The 21956-nt window shown below is 39.7% G+C and overlaps 1 protein-coding gene across 1 annotated transcript in view; it reads right to left on the reverse strand.

Moving 5' to 3' along the window:
• The window catches only part of LOC124269644, a 38204-nt gene that overhangs the window by 8724 nt on the left and 7524 nt on the right, over positions 1-21956 (reverse strand). The window contains 1 exon segment of the mRNA XM_046704682.1: positions 2181-2312. Within this exon segment, the coding sequence (XP_046560638.1) occupies positions 2181-2295 (115 nt within the window). The 5' untranslated portion in view covers positions 2296-2312.

Here is a 21956-nt window from a genome sequence, read left to right on the forward strand (position 1 = left end):
TGTCGAATGTACGTTCCCACGAGCTATCACATTATCTGCAGCTCTTGCTATGGTTTCCAGGGACGGTAGGGTAGCCTAGTGGTTAAAGCGTTCGCTCGTCACGCCGAAGACCCGGGTTCGATTCCCCACATGGGTACAATGTGTGAAACCCCTTTCTGGTGTCCCCTGCCGTGATATTGCTGGAATATTGCTACAAGCGGCGTAAAACCCAACCCACTCACTCACTCGCTATGGTTTCCAAACGAAGACACGTGAAACACCCATGGTGCATTGTGGTCGGAAATGACGTTTCAACCGGATGTGGACATGTAGGGGATAATAGTAGGGTACACTTTCCGGAAATATGTTGAGATATGCATCAATCAACATACCAACCAACGTATGAAAATATAATGTAGGTCTATGATGGAAATAAATACGAACGGATTTCGATCATCGAGGACTGATAAATATATACATAAAAGACAAATTGTTGATAAATACAGAAAAGAAATGAGAACTGAAATACCAGAAACTGGCAACAATTAAAGTATAGTAGACTTGTGGGAGTTTTCGGTTATTTGTGTATCGGGTCTGTATAAAAGACGAATAAGGAACTCGACGGCGAGACCGCAGCAGGTGTTACTCTGAGAAGGGAGCTAACTCTGCTTGGCTTAGTGCAAAGTGGGCCGAAACTCCAAACAACACGTTGCGTCTCGGCTATATACTGCGCCAAAAGACGATAATTACGGACTACTATTTTGTCAATTTAATGTAAGGTAATCTTTGTTTAAATTGCGTTGGAACGTACAACACTTCGAAACTAAAAGAGAATTCACATAGACGAACATCGCAAATCAGGCTGTGGATGTTTGAACAGTTTACTTTAATTGAACAGTTTCCAGAAGGGAATTAGATTGTCGCCTTGTTTCGCGACCGATATATATATATTCAGGTTTATATATAGATTTCTTGTTCATGTGGATTCTAAGATTCAATTAATTTGTTGTTTTGAGAAAGGTGTACAAGGTGGCCTCTCGAAATTGAATTTTAATCAATTTTCCCATTGTGACTGGTTTTGCATTGAACGTGAGCGATCAGCTGGTGACACTATGTAAACGTCATAGATTTTGTTCACCTATCGTGGACCTCATGTCAAACTGACAAATTTTTAAGGCATATCTTATCTAAAGCCCCATGAAGAAAGGCTAAGAATTGGTCCCTAGCAACCCATGCTTGTCGTAAGAGGCGACTAACGGAATCGGCTGGTCAGGCTCGCTGACTTGGTTGACACATGTCATCGTATCCGAATTGCGTGGATCGATGCTCATGTTGTTGATCACTGGATTGTCTGGTCCAGACTCGATTATTTACACACCGCCGCCATATAGCTGGAATATTGCTGAATGCGGCGTTAAACAACAACCAAACCAAACCAAATCGTATCATCTGCTTGATAACGGCGTTAGAATCTACACCGAAACGTCGCATCTATTGCAATAAAGAAATTGTCTATCCATAAAAAATTTCCTCTTGAAATCTTATCAAAAGAACAAATCGAGAAATCAAAATGCTGCTCGATACCTATGGGAAGAGTCGATGTTACTGATGAAACAAAACAACTGATCACTGGAATGTCGGCCCATTTTCAGCAATCTCAATTCAGAAAACTCATTTTCTCGACCTTTTAGATTAATTAGCAAAACTATATTTGTTTTGTTACGGAGGTTACGGACGGAAAGATGAAAATTGAATATTTTCATGCACTTGATCAAGGAGTCTGTTGATCTCCCTAATTTATCCAAACAAATGTAACAATAATATTCTACTCATCAGTTTTGGAACACCAACAATTTAAAGGCTGTATCAATCGCTATTTTGTATGACAGATTTAGAATGCATATGACGAACGTTTTGAGTACTATCATCACATAATAATACAATAGTCAGCATGGGCTGACGCCATCTTGCGCAAATACGAAATTTATGGTGATAGCTCTAGGGTGCCATTTGAGTGACCTCCCTTTCCCAACAGTAACCACCCATGATGCGGTTTCGAAAACTGACATTTCGATAAACAACATCAGTATATTGCAGTACAAGGTTAAACTATTGAGACCAGAGTATAACCTCTTTCTCTTTTTGGCACAACAGGGCCTGTTGAAAATGTATCAAATGTAATGTATTCAGTACCAACGCACCTCCAACAATGACCCATGCCCAGCCGCGATCTATTGGTAGCTTGTTCTTTATCTTCCTATCCACATCGTGGTCTTCTATGGATGCTCCTCCGTTCTGCTCCCTGACCTTCGCCATTGCGCTGCTGAGACGGACTGGAATACAAGAAGATGACATAACATATTTTGAGAGCCAACTTATCTTCATCAATGGATGAAGTAATGGTTTTAGTTAGAGGACAACACGAGTAAGTGAGTGGGTTGACCACAACTCTCATCTGTATTTCCCGTGTTTAGCAGACTCTCAGAGTCTTGTGGAAAACAAGCCCATCGAGATGACAGGTCATTGACATGCACTTCGTTGTGGAAGTCAGTTCACATCATTGTGGTCATATGATACTGACAAGTTCAAGGTCTTTATTTAACTCAACAACGCCACCAACTGTGGTTCATGAGCTATAGTATTATATCATAAAAAGATAAGTTACAAGATGGAAAAAGGTAAAAAAGTAAAAGATAGGTTAAAACAAACAAAACAAACTAAAAACAAAACAAATAAAGGCCAACAAAAAACATAGTGCAGTGTAATAAAATTTAAGGAAACACATCATGATTAAAGAAATTGTCTTAAATGATCTACAGTATACATACAATTACGATCAATTATCGTGCAATCAAATTCAAATCAGGAGTTTTTGAAAATATTTATATATTTTGCTAGATTGTTTAATTCATTGATATTCTTAGTAGATATAAGTTGTTTTGTTTTTTAAAAAAACCCAGATTGGGCCAAACAAAGTAATAATCACAATAATCATCGATCACACCCGGAGCAAACTGTGGATTCGACTCAACGATCTGTGATTTGGACGCCAACTAACGGGCAACTGCACATTGACACACGTCATATCAAACATCAGATTGACGTACGCCACATAATTTCAGGGTTCGTTTGCATTTCTTAGCAATATTATATAGGAATATTATGTCACATTTTGGCATTTAATTTCTAATACTGTTCATTGTGTAAACGTCGAATTCGAATGAATTCGCTTCAGTGGGATTAGTATTATAGTTTATAATGGGCGATGTGATAGCCAAGTGGTTTCTATATTCGTACAGTCGCCTATCAATATCACGGCGGGGACACCAGAAATGGGCTTCAACATTGTGTGTAAAGTTGTTTGTTGTCTCCCGTCATGATATTGCCGTATTGATACTTATGCTCAATGGTGTGTAAATGTCTACACTGAGTTTTACAGATCCTTTTGCATGATTTTTTATTTTGTTCTTAAATAACAAATGAATTTCTGAGGATAGTAATGCCTGAATAGTAATGCCTGTGTATTCTTTTGCCCAGACGTGTTATGCTTGGAGATACATCTATCATAACTTTTGATGGAAATTGTTATATATATATAAAGCGAAAACGGAATAGATTGCTCAAAATATATTATTGCTATTTATCTTACATCACTCATAAATGTCGTTTTCTGATTGGCGCTCTTCTATTATTATCAATGTACCGCGCTTACAAAGGAATAACATTTTCTATGTTACCCGCTAGGAATGCCGAACTGTGGGAATTCATTTGGTACTTTGTGCTGGTAATTTGGAATAATTGAGCCACGTATGATGTACGGAAATTACCGACGTTTTGCGAATGCAAATCGATGGAAGGGAGATAACTCTCACTTTGTTTTTCTTGTCGCCTGATGTTCTCGGTATTGGCAAATTACCTAACTCTGGTACTCCTTATAACGATCCAACACCCGTGCTTCAATCAGTTAAAAATTAACATTCAGATGTAAGCCAGAATCGAATTCAAGATCTTGACCATTGTGTTCCAATGTCTACATGACCTAGCGCCTCAGTACCTCTCTGAACTCATCTCAGTGTACACACCACCACGACAGCTGAGATCACACCAACAGTTTCTCAACACTATCCCTGTCCATCTCAAGAACTATGGTAACGATCAAGCTATACTGTCCTTCACTGTGAACAGTCTTCCCATAACCATCAAAACAACATCCCTTTACAATTGCATCTATTCAGGAAATATACGAGTGAAAATTGCGCAGGTTTACGCCATGAAAATGGTGGATACGGCGCCATACAAATTTATTATGATTATTTACTTGTCTCGCTCGTGACCAGGAACAACTTAAAAACGCATCGAATCGATTAAACGAATTCGCATCAAAATGCGATAGGTCATTTAAACACATGCGTTGGGCAATCCTTTGAGATAATTATGTGATCAATAGTATAATATACAATAAAAGCATGCATCTCTAATTACCTATTGTGTTCAAACAATCGTCAAAATATTGTTGATAACATGATTTTACACTTGCACAAGTTAAAATCGGCCTGAAAATGGTGATTTTGATGAGTTTCACAGGTCAAACAACGCAACAAAAGTCACCTTCCAGCCAACAAAGATCATGCACTGTCTGGCTAATCGAAGGAGTTTCAAGGTCAAATCACTCGCCATTAAAACACGAACATCGCATGAACATGTGCACGCTGGAGATTACGGATATTCTATCGCCAGGCGTCTGAATGTTGGTCTGAGCACGATATCACTGCTTGCAGCTCGTTACAACCATGCAGCTATAACAAATGACCGTCCCCGTACAGGCAGACCTCGAGTCAACACTGCAGCCCAAGATCGGTACATCCGGGTACTACATTTGCGTGTTCGTACTGCCACGGGTGAGAGCACAGCAGCCAGGGTGCCTGAACTTCCGAGGATATCCAGTCAAACTGTACGGAACAGGTTAAGAGAGATTGGACTGAGAGCCAGGAGACCCGACTTCGGGACCGTGCTACGCCGTCACCATCGCGCTCAACGTCTCAGTTGTCCAAAATTATCCACTTGGTAGTATAGACATTTCCTTGTTCTAAACTGATTTAAAAAAACATACACTAAAGTCTATTTGTGGACGAGTTATACACGTTTGAAAACACAACATTTTCCCAACAGATTTCTGGCCTATGCGTTTCTTTTTGGGGATAGTACAGCTGATTATTACAGTTCCTACTGGCCCGTAAGAAGGTCACGAGACCTTGACACTCCCGGTAACAAACAACGTACACTTGGTCCGGTCTAATAAAGTTATATTAAGCGGTCGCGCAATTTGGAACCAGAACTGCTTTTTGAATATACGCTTGTTACCGGAAATCTTGTACCGGAAGTGAGCTGGTCCCCGTCTCCCATGTCGCAAGTTGGCGCGCGCAAAGGGAGCAGGGAACAAGTTTAATACCGGAAGTAGCGCCTCGCGAGAATTCCAGGGCATTCATATAGATTAAGCTAATCAGAGTCAGTAGTTTAACAAGTAGTATTGTAGCCTTCAACACAGACTGAATCATCTGACAGTCGTGATTGGATGATTTTGTGTAAGACCTTGGTGTTTTACAAATGTATATCCATCACAATAAGTAAAACTTACCATATTTTTCAATATTTGGTGTTTCCTTTCTTAAACATGATGACTTAAGCATGTACATGTGCATGTAATAGCTATTGGGGACTCAAAGTTTAAAATAATAAAATGTAGCGTTACTATAGAGGCCATTAGGGAAATATGGTATTTATTCTATAGTTATACATGGTGATGTAATGTTATATTTTTGACCAAAACCACAGATGGAACAGGATACTTTCCTTTCGTGAACAGGTATTATCAATTTTTAATAGTGATGCAAAGTTCATGATCATCACCATCACCGTCATCACCATCATTACCTGTTGAATAATAAATTATGCTAACATTGAGTAAGTGAGTATCGCTTTAGTCCACTTTTGACAATATTTCGGCAATATTACGGACGGGGACACCAGGAATAGACTTCAGACATTGCGCCCATGTGGGGAATCGAATCCATTTCTTCGGCATAACGGGTGAACATTTTACCCATTAGGCTAGCTCACCGCTCCGCTAATATAAGTCCGGGAATTCACATAATGCAAGATAAGCAGGTGAACATAGATAACTCTGTGTAAATCCACAGTTGTGCCTTAAGCCAAAACCAGGACGCGATTTCTTATATGTAATTGTAAAGGGACGGCAGGGTGGTCTGATGGTTAAAGCAACCACTCGTAACGCTGAAGACCCGCGTTCGACTCCCCATATGAGTACGAAGTATGAAGTACATTTCTGGTGTACCCCGCTGTGATTTTGTTCAAATATTGCAAAACACGGCATTAAACCTCACTCATACCATTTTGTATGTAAATATCAGCTAAAAATACAAATTATCAATTTATTATTAGCTATTGATGTCATGAAACCTACATAATGTAAATGCTGAATTCACTGATTCATCCCCGCAGCGTGCCTCAATACTGAAAGAGGGCATCAACTGCTGTCGATATTGTTCAAATAAACATCTTTCGCAATCGGTTGGAGAAAGGTGGATAGAGCTGGAGTTCGGATTTCCTTTCAAGGTGACACAGTGACGCTAGCTGTGCTTGTCAAGCCACCATCCCTTAAACATCCATGTTGACACAGTCTAGAGGGCCATGACATTTTCAGCAAATATTTGTAGTGGAGTTGGATGATACCCGTGGCCTACATTGAGCGATTAGAAAATGGCCTACCAGAAAAAGGGGAGTTTGAGACACTATCGTTTCTGGCACTGATCTCATCACAGAATGTAGGATTATGAATGTTGACATCAGAGAAGGTCTTTTGATATCCGATCAAAGGTAGGAACTTTATAATAATGCTCATAATATGTTCAGGAAAGAAGAATATAAAAAGAATTTAAATTTCAAATGTTTTCAAGCACACAAATAACGCATTTTTTATTGAAATGTAGTTTCAGATCTATTTTTAATTGTTGTAAACTATTCTTTTCAAATTCAAACTGCACCAATGGTTGCGACATATGTGTTCATCCGACATGCTGTGTTGTATGTCTCAGCGTGATTGTTTGGCTACACGTGTATAATAGATCACATTTGTTTCCACTTCATCATGTCCATAAATCGCGCATGAAATATATATACTAGTCACACCTTGCTAAGGATCAAATCATGGATTCAGCAGAAAACTATGATGTGGGATCAAATTTGGTTTTAATATCTAAGCTTATTGTAAGCATGGTTCCTAGGTTTCAGTATGTCATTGCATCTTGTGGATCCCATACCTGCTATTGACAGGTGTTGTGTACTTGTCAATGACTCGTTCCATGATTTTGAAAATGGTTGATTGGTGCCATGAAAACCATTTTTATGGTTACTCATGTATCAAGTGCGTGAGGTTAGATTAAAGTGGCTGTTTCCATAAAGAGGGGTTACCATATTATTATTTAACCAGTTTTAAATGGATACAATTTCAAATTATAAATCTACGTTTAAGTAAAATTGTGAATTTTTGTGATCCTTATCGAAGTGTGAGTAGTATATGCCAAACACTGATTAATGCAAGTCGCGTGGCCATGATGGGTATCTATGTTTCATTTAATAGGGGAAGGGTGTGTGTGTGTGTCCATATACAGTTTAATTTAATAGAGGAGGGGGTGCCCATATAGAGTTTCATTCATTAATAGGGCAGGGGAGGGGTCCATAAACACTTTGATTTAATATAGAAGGGGGAGCAAAGCAAAACTTTCCCGCCACCCCGATTTCCCCCAAACACACACACGAAGGCAAGCACACACCAGCATCTCAAATATATAGAATGTGAAATTGTCAACACCTTTCACGCACTATATGCTGCTGTCCGGAATACCAGATGTGAATCAGTCAGTCGGTTTTTATCATCTTAAGCTGTATGGTTCTCAGTGCACTTATAATAATACAGTTAATATGATATTGCTGTCATAATTAAAAAATCAAATAACCTTATGTATATGTTAATATTGATTTAAAAGCATCTATTTACCTGTGATCAACAGTATCCGTCTGTGGCCAACGTCGGGTCTGTGCATATAGGCTGACGAACAGAGAGTAATTATTCATCGAATTTGAACTCTTCGCCTGTGTCAGTGGCCTCTGGATGACAATGCTGGCTTCGAATTACACGACTAACATTTAGGCTCACCGACAACGGCCTTTGTTCATCTTACCGTCAAATTCTCTGGTTTCTAAACATGATATTCTTTGAAGTTTCATTTGTGAAACAATATTTGCACAAATGCACACCGGATCTGTGAATGTAGCCTTAACAATGAATAGTATCACTGATGGAAATTGTTCCTGCTCATTTGCGTTTAGTCGAGAAGGACAAGTAATATTGGAAAGAAAACACACCGCTCACACATAAACTGAGAGCCAAAGTCAACTAAATTTTCCCTTGGGAGTGTTTCTGTATTTTAGGCTTTAATCTTTGCTAACTGTCTTCACTTTAGGGTTCTATAGGGAGGTATCTGATCAACACCTCCAAGATATCTACCCTAGCGTACAGAGGGGATGTTCGGACACAGTGGTTCGATCCAGGTTCACTCGAAATGCAATTTTATACATATAAATATTTAGAAATTATGCTTAAAAATTATGGGAAGTGGGTGGAGGGTTGGAGGTGGGAGTCATTGATTTGTACACGACGTGCAGGAGGGCACTTACCTTGTAGATACATTTTAGGGGGGTTATTCACATTGTACATGCTTCTCCATAAAATTCATCATCACTCCCCCTAGCCATAAATTATGAACGGTCCCTTAAATAAAGATAACACGTCATGCTTTCATCCTATCCAACGTTTTCGTAGCATACACATGTTAAATATATTTTCTGATGAACCGTTACAAACATCTGCAAAGTACAGTTTGCTACTGCCATTCACATATTTTTTCACATTTCATTACACGTATATAATCTCCCATCTGCATCTGAAAATTTACATGACCCTTACCTTTTCGCCACACCTTGATAAGATATGATGGCGGTACGAAATCCAAACATTCAAACCCGTTCTATTCCGTTTGAACCAGTATAGACCTCGCCACCGTGTATGTTTCAATGTAAATAGATGGTCTGTTATAGCACAAAGAACCAGATATAACTAGTCACTCTTATCACAAAGAGAGTTTCCCTTTGCTCCCGTACACAGGGCGTTACGTACACCTGCCGCACAACCAGTCACATGTTATGCACGTGCATTGGTGCATAGGTCGCACGGTATGTCTTTGTTTGAGAGAATTTGTGTTTTGCATTTATATTACAAGTATCAGTTGACGGTCTCTGGCTAAAACAGTTAATTTCAGTGTGTTATGTGTCTTTTTCAAAATGTGTCTACTGATAAGCGTATAGTGGCTACGCTTATCTATTTGCTAGAACGAGTGAGTGAATTAGGATTTTAACGCCTCTTTGGACAGTATTTCATAATTTATTATAAATTGTTAAATAAATTGTTAAATAATTGTTTTTCGCCCATGGGCGAGCTTTTTTTAAACATCGCTCTAAATTAGGCGAATTAAGTCAAAATGAGTTGAATTTTGTGTCATGATACTTATAAACATACATTCATTCATTTACAACCTCCAAAACATGAATTCTGAGCGAAACTAAATACTCTCGCCCATGGGCCCCTGTTCGCCATGGGCGACCGAGTTTAAATTTTGAGTTTTCTATTTTTCATCCTTAGCACATTTTCATAACAACTGCATGTTTAGTTTTGTCAAATCCTTTGTCAGAAAGTGGCTACGTATACAGTGCGGAGCGTTTCTGGACGTTTGGGTGTCCCGAATTAAATTGTGACGTGTTAAAAGAATTGCATTTAGCGTGAGAGAAAGTGGCAGCCTCAGACATAATGTATGTTGCTGACACAGACGTCATAGTCCACATGAAGCTCAGATTCCAACCCACAACGTTATCCCAGGATAAGCTCAGCCTGACGATGCAGGGGTATTCATGTCATGAACGATTTTGACAGCCAGCTAAATCAAAAGTCAGTATTATCCAATTAATTATTTCACAAAGTTACGTGTACAATAGAGAAACCCCGGACAAAGTTATATACTCTCGACTTAAAAGATTTGTTATACACATAGCAATTGAAAATAATTTCCGGTATAGGAAACATGGCTCGAACTGCACTGAAACAAAACAACAAATTTCGTACTCAATGTGATGGAACAGTTGCTTGACAGTTTGCAATTTGCACAGTTTTTGACAGTTTTTGAATTTTCAAGTAACGCCAGTCGGGCGGTGTCTTGTTCCATTACATTGAGGCCGCCTCCGTGGTGTAGTGGTTAGAGCGTCCGCCCGGAGAGCGGAAGGTCGCGGGTTCGATCCCCGACCGCGTCATACCAAAAGACGTTAAAATAGCGTACTTGTTGGTCCCTGCCTGGCGCTCGGCATTAATGGGTACAGCAAAGACTGGTCGGCTCGGAGTCAGTATAATGTGTCTGAGTGGGGTATTCATGCTTCACTGCGGCATGGTATCTCAGTGGGCTAGCACTATAAAACCAGCTTCAGTCTGGGATAGTACAGCCGCACATACATATACACACGCATGCACGTCGTCATATGAGCGAAATATTCTCAAGCACGACGTTAAACCCAATTTCACCTCACCTCACCATTACATTGAGCATGCATTATGTCGCTTTGTCTCAGTACAGCAGGAGGCGTATTTCTCATATCGGTGTGTGAGTGAGTTTAGTTTTGACACCGCACTCGGCAATATTTCAGTTATATGGCGCCGATCTGTAAATTATCGAGTCTGGACCAATCAATCCAGTGGTGAGCATGAGCACCGATCTACGCAAGTGATCAACAGCATGAGCATCTTGGGATACGACAGCATGTGTCAACCAAGTCAGCGAGCCTGACCACCCGATTCCGTTCGTCACCTCTTACGACAAGCTTGGGTTACTGAAGATAAATTACAACCCGGATCTTCACGGGTTGTATATCGGTAATTATCTTCAGTTGTTATGTGTGCTATTTTGTGAGTATATTCTTCATAATTTCTGGAGATAAATTATGCTTTGCCCTGCAACAAGTAATTGCATTCATCAATCCGACTATGTAAATGTAGGCCCGTGTTGATCTGAAGTCCATGAGTCTAATGTTGCTGTTCATAATTCTATATACGTTCAAACCGCGGTCCCTGCTGTGTTCAAGAAAACACACACGCATGTTTAATGTAGGTTTGAATATGGAAAACAAGAAATGGTCATTCGATGATATCCAAACAGTATTTCAGTCTAGTAATTAATGGTATAATAAGATAGTATGCAATAGTACGATACAATTTTTAGGTGAAATGCTCTTTTGTGTGTGTGTGTTTGTTTGTGTGTGTGTGTGTGTGTGTGTGTGTGTGTGTGTGTGTGTGTGTGTGGGGTGGCTTAAACATTTAAAGGATCTAACAGACATGCGTTATCTCCCTTTAGTTGTAATCCACTCGGATTACAAACATCTGTTACAAACATGATACAATCTACTGCTCTCTCGCCGTCTCACACCTATCAGTATGAATAGTCTGTGTTGATGTTTGTTTTCACCGGAAAAAATGTTTGTTATGAAATTGGGATGTCATGAGGTAATTATAAAATAGCTATTTAATATTAAAAACGCGATGACGAATTCAACTGATTCTGTATTTTACGTATGCAACATTTTCTATTCATGTGATGTTACCGTAGCGGAATATACTTTCTGTGATGGGATTTGAACCACGTGAAGTCTGAAGTTGGACTCCTTTACCAAATGCCTAAAAAGACGAACCTCGTTGGGATGCCATTTGACGCCACATTTTACTACCGTTATTGAAGGAAATATTATCCCATTGTTTTCTATTGTAACGGTGTATGTATTGGTATAAAATGAATTCAACCCATTTCGCTATTACATGCACATAAATTGGTCCGGTCTTACAGCATCAATAACAACCAAAACAATTTCTAGCTTAACCACCTGACTCTCTAAGAATTCTAAGCAACTCAGGCCAACCCGAATCCATACAAAATGTCAGCCGTTTGAAACTATCTGAGGCCACGTTCAGCACAAGCCACAATACAAAATATTTAAAAACATGGTTTTAATAACGGGAAGGATGCACATTAAAAATACTTCTTACACACAATCAACAAGTGGATATATGCAGGATAAGAAAACTGCATATTAAACCATTGCTTCTGATTTGGTGTATGGAACGTCAACATACCGTTCTTCAAAGAGCCGTTTGTGCAAGTGCTACATCAGTTGCAGTATAATGGACAGACAGATTTGCAAAGTACATGTACACATAAAAAGTTGTGAACGTGAATTCCTCTTTATTGTCCCTTACTTTTGTCATGAAATGGGAACGGGTTCATCAAAGATCTGTGATATTTACCTTTTACAAACGTTTCTTATCAACTATCAACGACATGCCTCTATATCTTTGCGTTATTACAGGGATAAAGTACGCGTGAACATAACGTGAGCTACATGTCTACACCCGGACGCATCACATCGGGCATGCTTATCTTAACATCCCTTCACACAGAATAAAAGAAACCACTGACAATCTTGTGTCGACTTTAAACCCTTCTTCGCTATTTATACCTTTCAAACACGACGATATATCACGTTTTACAATATAGTGCACTCTTTGAAGTTTCTATGTAATTGTGCATCTGTAAATACGCACATGGGTGCACCATCTCTGCCTTTCAAAGGCTACTATTGTGTGCTTCACATTATACTCAGTAAGCAAACCTTTAATTCACCATATCAGCGACGCATAGTGAGGGCAAGTAAATATAACGATTCCGTTAAAATCCGGACATCCCCGGCATGCGAAGAAAGAATGTAAATTATCGGATTTTTTACGGGATAAAACCAAATGTTATACGTACCATTCACAAAAAGATTTCACATGGCCTTATATGTATGACTCCCACTATACTAAGCCACGATACTCAGCCACGATACTAAGAAGGTGGTGTATGCTTACGTGTTTGCTGAAATCCACGAGGACGACTTCGGAATGACAAACATTGACACATGATCAGAGAAACCAGATTCGAACGTCTCAGATACCCGTGGCCCCCTGTCACATTGATAAGAGTAGACTAACGCTAAGTGTCTGAAAATATATAATTTTGATTGTAATAAATAATCCCATTTAAATTTAAAAGGAGTTCCAGGAAGACCAGAGATTCAGAACCTGAGGAAATCTAGACTTGCTTCCATTCAGGGCTTTCGCGTTGCAGGGAGGGCTAGGCTGTAAGGGAACTAATCAGGGACTGTGAGACAGACTATGTTGAAAGTTGTATACAGTTTATGTTAAAACCTTGTTCGATAAAAGGGCATCAATATCATTATAAACATTTATCCTCTCAAGTCAACCAAGAAGAATAATTATGTATCTATAGCCCATTTTGAAAGGTAAGGTAAGGTGAGGTGAGGTGAGGTGAGGACAGGGGAGGGAGGGAGGGAGGGGCGAGGCGGGGTAGGTGAGGTGAGGTGAGGACAGGGGAGGGGAGGCGAGGCGGGGTGAGGTGAGGTGAGGTGAGGTGAGGTGAGGACAGGTGAGGGGAGGCGAGGCGGGGTGAGGTGAACCACGGATCAACTTCACGTTCATGATTATTGCCCTCACTTAATTTAATGAATATATTTGAACGTGCTCACGCGCGTCTGTGTGTCGGATCTTGCAAATTGATTGTCAGGACTCTCCCAGTTTTCGGGATCCTTCTGAGAGATACCATGCCACGATTTAGCATGGAGATACAACATTCAGGCACAGTATACTGACACTAAGCTGATAAACCCGTGTTTTATTGCTGTAGGTCAGGCGGACGGTGGGGGTAGCCTAGTTGTTAAAGCGTTCGCTCGTCACGCTGAAGGCCCGGGTTCGATTCCTCACATGGGTACAATGTGTGAAGCCCATTTCTGGTGTCCCCCGCCGTGATATTACTGGAATATTGCTAAAAAAGGCGTTATACCCAACTCACTTACTCACTCACTCCTCTCTCCCGGGAATACTCTCGAACAACAAGGGCAGGTAGGATATCGGAATTATATACTGATAAACGTTTGGGTGAGCTTTTTGTTGAACAAATACACACTGATGACAAAGAAACTGGACTCATGACCTAGTACAACTAACGGTCCACGGAGTGTGTACAGAAGAGCGTCAAATTCAACTGCAAATAATGTAACTTGATAGTGTCTTGAACAGTAACATTAAAACCAGTTCAAACTGTACTGAATAAACATCACGATATCGCATTACTCGACTGGGTTCACATATCCTGACTGGGAGCCGGTCTCACGTCAGCAGAATATAGCAACACAGTTGCAGTTGTATAATGGAATGTTTTCGTAAGATGCCCTGTTTCTTTATCTAAGGTCACCACATGTGATTTACCCATGCACCCCTGATGGCGACAGATATTTATCTCAACCTCTTCTTAAAACACAACCTGACTTTGTTCGCTGTTATCTCAAAGCTTTTCTTCAAATAGATTCACATACAGAAGGTCACTTATAATCACATTACTTTTGCTGTATGTTAAACTCTTGAGATCTAACAATTAGACACACACTAGTTGAGTTTTGGGCAACATGTTGGATAACATGATGATGTATCTATGCCTTCAATAACCTTATTTTATTTCATGTTTTATGGGGGCGGTGGGGTAGCCGAGTGGTTAAAGCGTTCGCTCGTCGAGCCGAAGGCTCGGGTTCGATTCCCCACACGGGTACAATGTACGAAGCCCATTTCTCGTATCCCCCGCCGTGATATTGCTGGAATATTGCTAAAAGCGGCGTAAACCAAACTCACTCACTTACTCATATTTTATGGTGCAAACAGGCGATGAACAACATATCTCAACATGTATGCATGTTCACTTCACAAAGTTGTGAAAAAAATCCGATTTGAGTATTATGCGTAACACACACTACTCTATTTCTCTCAAACCAATGCAGATGTCATGATATTTGCATACCGTAAAACCTCAGACAACGTTAGAATAATAATTTTTACAATTTTTGTTGCGGTCCTTGTAATTCAAGCATTCTGATTGGATGATCTGGTCACGTGGTGTTGCATTCATTCCCAAGGAAGTAAAATGTTACGCCCTTCGAACCGGTGCACACTACTTGGCGGGCCCGTGTGCAAAATGCGCATAATGTCGGAAAGCGCACGTTAAATCTCCAAAGCATCATCATCATCGCCAGGGAATAAAAATTACAGTCGGGAGAATTCCCCTTCTGCTTACCAGTATTATCATTCAGCGGACGTAATTAGAGAACATTGATGCATATTCCGGATCATCTAAACCACCCTGTGAGGCCAAAAAGAAATGAACAACGGGATTGTCTAAAACCCGGGCCGGACCAGGCCGGGCCAACGATGTTACTGGCAAATTACTCCAATACTGACAACCATGCCTACAATTCAGTAATGCAACATTCACACATGACAATAATAAATAATCCACAATGTGCAGCATAATAACGTTCATGCGACTTAATCACTTAAAACTCCGGCCAGTGAACTTGGCTGTGCAAGGTTACGTGTAAAAGAGGAATCATTTTACGAAACAGGATTTGAAACGTACGAATACTCAAATCTTGAATATCTTATCACTGTTGTTATTTCACATGTACTTTTAAAGCTGTCTGTTTCCTAGTTTTGTTGTTTTCATTCACCAGATGAAAGAGTAAGAATATACTCCGAAACGTCGTATTCCTCAAAATCAAGAAGTTGGCATCCATAAATGCTTCCTTTTACGTGTAACACTTCTAAATCTGCAAAGACTGTATCTTTACACATTTCCGTTTGCCGGGAGAGAGCTTTCTACCTATTTCCAAGCAAACATCACAGTAGAAGGTCACTGTTCGTGGTATTTAGAGCACGCCTACTGGTAAAAGTCCCCACACTCTCAGCAATATATCCGTCACAATTGTTCGGTCCTGTCCCGAGCGGTTAAAAAACAGCTAAAACTCCTTTAAATTATATCTGCATAAACGCCACTTTATAGTCACAAAGTCTGAGCCATTTAAAGCAAAATGGTTGATCGAAGTGAAGCCCTTTTTCACATTTACTCAACATACTCTTTATTAGTGTTCGGTCCGACCTGTCCCAGGCTGTTAAAAGCAAGTTAAAACCTAGTGGTTTCCTGAAATGTATTTACATTTACAGATTAACATTATACCCACTTGGTATGGTTCTCGCTTTCTCGCCTCCGAATTTTAAGGCGAGAAAGCGATGGCCCTAATCAGCCACCATAACTTGGATACCACGTTTCAACGTAACTATATGTAGCGGCCATAAAATATCCCACTTGCGTGCTGGGATTCGAACCACGGACCTTCTAATCCGAGGACTGGAGTGTTGTCCATATGACCAAAAAGGTTAACCCCGTCAGCAAGCTGACAAGAATATTTACCAATCCAGGCCAGAATGGTGACGGAAGGATTACTGGCCCCAAAATGTTATTACTGCAGGGTCCCTAAGCCACAATACAAGTTCGTACATATATACCATTTGGTACAGTTCTGATTAGAATACATGGGCTGTGTTACCAAGTGCACCAAGCTTTCACATATTGTACGTTTCACATATTTGAAAATATACTCCTGTACCTAGGCTTATCTTGCTGTGATTTCTGTTCTGTTTCATAGCTATTATCAAACCGATATTCATCGAACGTATCATTGAAAAGGTACGTATGACAGGCACACAACATGAACAGTTTCCAACATAAGGTAGTATTGGAGTGTTGTTCTGTGAAACTCTTACACATAATATTATAGTAATATGTATCATTCGTACTTGAGGATACTCTTTCCGATGCGTTTGTAAAAAACTGATGTGCGTGCATCCAAATGTACATCCTAGGAAAACAGAATTAGGTGAGACGGTTGCAGTTTACCTCCACGGCATCGTCAAGCAGCCTCTTTTAGACGAAGTCCACACGGTAACAACAATCATAACTTTTTTGAGAGGCAAATTAGAAGATGTAAAGATGAAGGAAAACCAAGTTCTATGGATAGTCAACTTCTTTATTGCATTGAGTTTCGGTGTAGGTACTAACACTGTCATTCATCGAGCGCATAACACTGTTAGTACCTGCACCGATACGTCGCACTCATTGCAATAAAGAAGTTGACTATCCATAGAACTTGGTTTTCCTTCAACAATCATCTCAAAATCCTGAGTTGGACCTCTCAGTATTATGCTCTTTGTGGTATTTGTATGCTCAAATCATATCACTATACTATATCACGTCATACCGTCACGGTATATACCTCACATGTCTTATTCACCTTGAGCAAAGTGTTTGCTTGAAATACCTGACTTAGAGACTGTATAGAATACTAATAAGGTCGATATATGCTATGCTATAAATATTGACTCAAGATACATCTATGACGTCTGAGTTGTTCTTGACAGCCCGGGCCAAATCGGACCGATTGTGATATAGGGACTATGTTCAGAATGTGGGAAGAGAGTCTCACCATCAGCAACCTGGCTTTACAATTCTTGGCTTTGAGACTATGTAAACTGATATATAGTCAGATATATGGGTGTAAACACAATTTAGGATACATTGATGACGTTTAAGTTGTTTTAACAGCGCGGGTCAAGTCGGGCCGAACAGAGACTAAACATTTTGATTGAGGCTATGTTGGGGATATATAGAGAGAAGAGGTTTACTTTACTTGGCCAACTATCTTATCTTTACATGTGATGTATTTGTAACAGGGTGTGGAGTCATCCCACAAATGACATCCTAACCTTGTAAAGGACAATGTCGTTTACAAACGATGAACAGTCATGTGTTAGTGTGGTATTCAGGTAGATATACTATTGGTCTATCAATGTCAACAGATAACATGTCACATCTGGTAGGTTTTTGATGTCGTTTAAAGCCCGGCCCACTCGTACTGAACACAGGGCAAACACTTGTATCCTGAGCATACATGGTAATGGCTCCATTTGCACCAACGTGTTTGTTTTATCTACGATGGACCTTGATATTATACTTTGGCATTTAGGTATATAATACTATACATGTGTACATATTTGTTTATACATTTGCGACGTATCAGTTGATTTTGAAGCTATGGATGCAACTAACAGCTTTGTCAATATGACAGGCCGGGCGAAGTGGGTCAGGGACTATCAAACACACACACACACTTTCGGTATTGTGTGTTTTGAAAAGGCTTCACTCTAGTGGATGAATTGTCAGGAGTCTTTATTGTGGCATTTCAGAGTGTAAGACAAATTAATCATCAATGGACACATAAAGAGAAGCATTTATTTATTTGTAAAAAAAGTACTGTGAACAGTTGCGAGTAGACAGGCACGTTAGTTTATGGTGACAAATGTTGTCTACGACGAAGAAGACAACGACGACAATGACGATACTGCTGCTGATGATGTTTTTCTTTTTTTTTTTTTATATATTGTTTTTTATTTATTTATTTATTTTTATTTTTATTTTTTAATTTTTTGCTGCTGATGTTGATGATGACGATGATGATGACGACGATGGTAGTGATGATGATGGTGATAACGACGACGACGATGATGATGACGACGACGATGAAGGTGATGTTGATTATGATGACGATTTGGCTTTCCGACATAACGCGTATTTCGCACACGGGCCCGCCAGGCCATTTACTGTTTGAAAGAGGGGTGATTTGACAGAATGATATGGCAACCTGAATGGGGCGTTAGGGTTGCATGAGTAAATTTGTATGAATTTTTATCTGTCTACGAAAGCACATTGGTTTTCATTTGTAATTTTAGTCATTTTAACAGTGCTGGAAGAGCTTTAACGCATGTTAAAACAGGTCGTATCTGTTCCAGTGACATTTATCAGCACCTGAGAGCTTGTTTGCTGTCCTCATTCAAATCGAGTCCAGGAGACGACTTTATGAACATTTTTTAGAATATATATTTGTTTTAAATTTCAAGACAAACATATTTTTTTAATTTTATATGAACCACTGTTACTTTTTCCCGTCAGTCTATTTCGCAAGACAGATTATGTATTTCGTCAGCTGTTGTTGAGACCTTGTTGCCCCTTGAAGAAGAATACAACGTTAGAGTATATATTGGATACTCATTGCTATCACTAAGAGGAGGTCGACAGCTAGACACACACAAGAATGACTAGAGTAGCGGCAACGACCTTTCCAAAGTCCACATACCAACAATATGTAGCGTATATAAGAACTGAAGGAAGGCAAGTCTAGCCCTGTCGACTGAAGTCCCTCATTAAAACTTTCCAGTGTCTTGAACTAAGGTTACAAGCCAACTTCGCCTGATTGTGTGTCTAGATGTGTCACTTCCAAATCTGATCTCGACCTATCCTATTTCGGGCTTTCCTTCCATGACTAGCGGACGTTACATGACTGAAATACTACAGATAATATCCTGGTCATTAGTTTTGGGCATCAACAGGTCTGGCGTTAGTCGGGAGAGCGTAAATTTGGTGCATTGATTTCCTAAGTGCGTTAATCCAAAAGGAGTTAATAGTTTTACTTGATGTGCTCTGGCTCTCGCAGGAGATTGAAAAAACAAGATCGACTGACACTTATCGGGTGTACTTATCGGCAGGCCATCCTTGGGTTAGTTCATACCGACAGACGATGCCCATGTTGTTGATCACTGGATTGTCTGGTCCAGACTCGATTATTTACAGACCGCCGCCATATCGCTGGAATATTGCTGAGTGGGGCAAATAGCTAAAGTCACACATTCGCTCACTCATACCGAAGGACGCCTATAGATAATTGTTTACGTGCCTTGCGTTACATATTGTGGATATAAAGTAAGGAATGGTCATATAATGGTAAGGAATGGTCAGTATAAGACGTCACAGAAGTATCCACTAACTGCGTTATTAGTATATCGGTGGGCTTGCACTATGAACCGACAGTTTTTACGAACTAAAGGTTTCCGTTGAGTTCGTTTTAACCGAAGTTAAAAGTACAATGAATGTACAATGTCACTGTAACATTAGAAGGTAATAAATTACCTTCCCTCACCCGAAACAGCTTATAAGGCCAAAGCCATAACTCATAAATATGTAACGAGGGTGAGAGAAGAATGGATATTCACTGTGTCCGGAAAAAATTGCATCTGGAAATACGAATCCTAAGCCGGATTGTGAAGTAATCACAAATAAGAACTTACCAGAAGCTTACATCACGTTCGGACTACTTCTCGTGTCCACGGATTTACGTTTTCTGTAGATAATGACCTGTCATTTTTTCAGTCGTGGCTTAAACATAGTTTGTACTTACGGTCTTCACGGTGTTTTATCTTCAGACTGGCTGATGTTAACCAGCAGGTGCCAATACAATTTTGTGTTGGAATTTTCGCCATAGAGGTCAGTGATTGTATTGTATTTCATACTAATGTGTTCATCACACTGATACCACATGATGGTGTCTTGTTTAATTAATTTATAACACGAACGGTCATCGTTTTAATGTTGCAGTACAACACACAGTGCTTCAAATGTGTAAACAGGTCGACACCTAACATGTGTCTGAATTGCAAGGACTTATTTGTTTCCGAGGAACATTTAACCGAGACATGTTGCCAGAATTTTATGGTTTTATTATGCAGTTGGCTGACGTTAATTGGTCTGAATGAAGACAGCTGCCAGATGGATTGTGACATTGTTAGTTGTTTGTTATATATAAATGTACATAATAATACGGACTCACTGAAGGAGGAAATAATGCACATTGAGAAATGCTTATACAGATGGGGTAAGTGTTTGTTATCTGCTTCTCTGTGGATATTTCGTCATTTGGATTTCATTGATGGGTGCTGTAATGTATCACTGTTACAATGCCTCTGAAACAATGCTCATTTATCACATGTAGTAGTATTAAGTGTTCCTAGAGTCGTTGTATTTAACCTTAGAAGTGATAGCCATGTTTTATGAATGCATGTGACATTCATTGGATTCCTGTAGCATTCGTGTTTCAAATCATCCGGTACAAATGCTAAAATGTACATGGTCACATTCGTGTGGACTTCAAATTATTTAAAGTTTCCATCAAAATGTATCTTTTAAGATAAAGTATATGTACACACGTTTGTTGCCTGCCTTTTCTAAATCATTAAAAACGTAAACGTGACCACTTTCTTGGAGGATGTCACGTCTTGATACAATGCATCACGTCATACACTTCCGTGACACATCCATGAATCGAGATGGTCTAGGCAATATTAGAATAGATAAGCTGTCAGAGTGTCACAGTGCAAAATGAACACGATTTCCGGGTTCTAATTACGTTAATTAATGTTTGAAAGCCCAGCGGTTGCAGCATGCATGACTTGCATGTACCAAATAGTCTGGCGACACACCTATTACGCATGTTACACACAAACATAAGGTCGCATGATCGTAATTCCGTTTTATGCATATTACAGTTGAATGCTTGGCATAAATAATGATTACATGAATAGAATCATTACAAACTGGGTTGGCATTAATCATTCCGCAACGTTTTAACCATAAACTGAAGAATATCTCGACAGAGATCGTTGGATGGAAGATGTGTTATCTAAAATGGCGATGGACAAGACTGGTACTGAAGTCTGAAGCTATTGACAAATAAGAAAAAGGCGTACTCCAATGATTGAAATCATGAGCAGAAGCACTTTCATTAACATATCACAAACAAACTATTTCCTGCATTTGCGCGTAATTCCGATCAAAGACAAATTCGTTTGGGTGTAAAAGACACAATCGTGTGTTAAACAGAAACAGCCAATGATCTACCAAAGCTTCCATATCATGTTAAGTCATTGCGCTTCTCACCAAATACACATCGATATATCGGTTCCCAATTGCGTAGATCGATGA

The sequence above is a fragment of the Haliotis rubra genome, unplaced genomic scaffold (assembly GCF_003918875.1).
Source record: "Haliotis rubra isolate DU_JTF1 unplaced genomic scaffold, ASM391887v1 Scf146, whole genome shotgun sequence".
In the NCBI taxonomy this organism is placed as follows: domain Eukaryota; kingdom Metazoa; phylum Mollusca; class Gastropoda; order Lepetellida; family Haliotidae; genus Haliotis; species Haliotis rubra.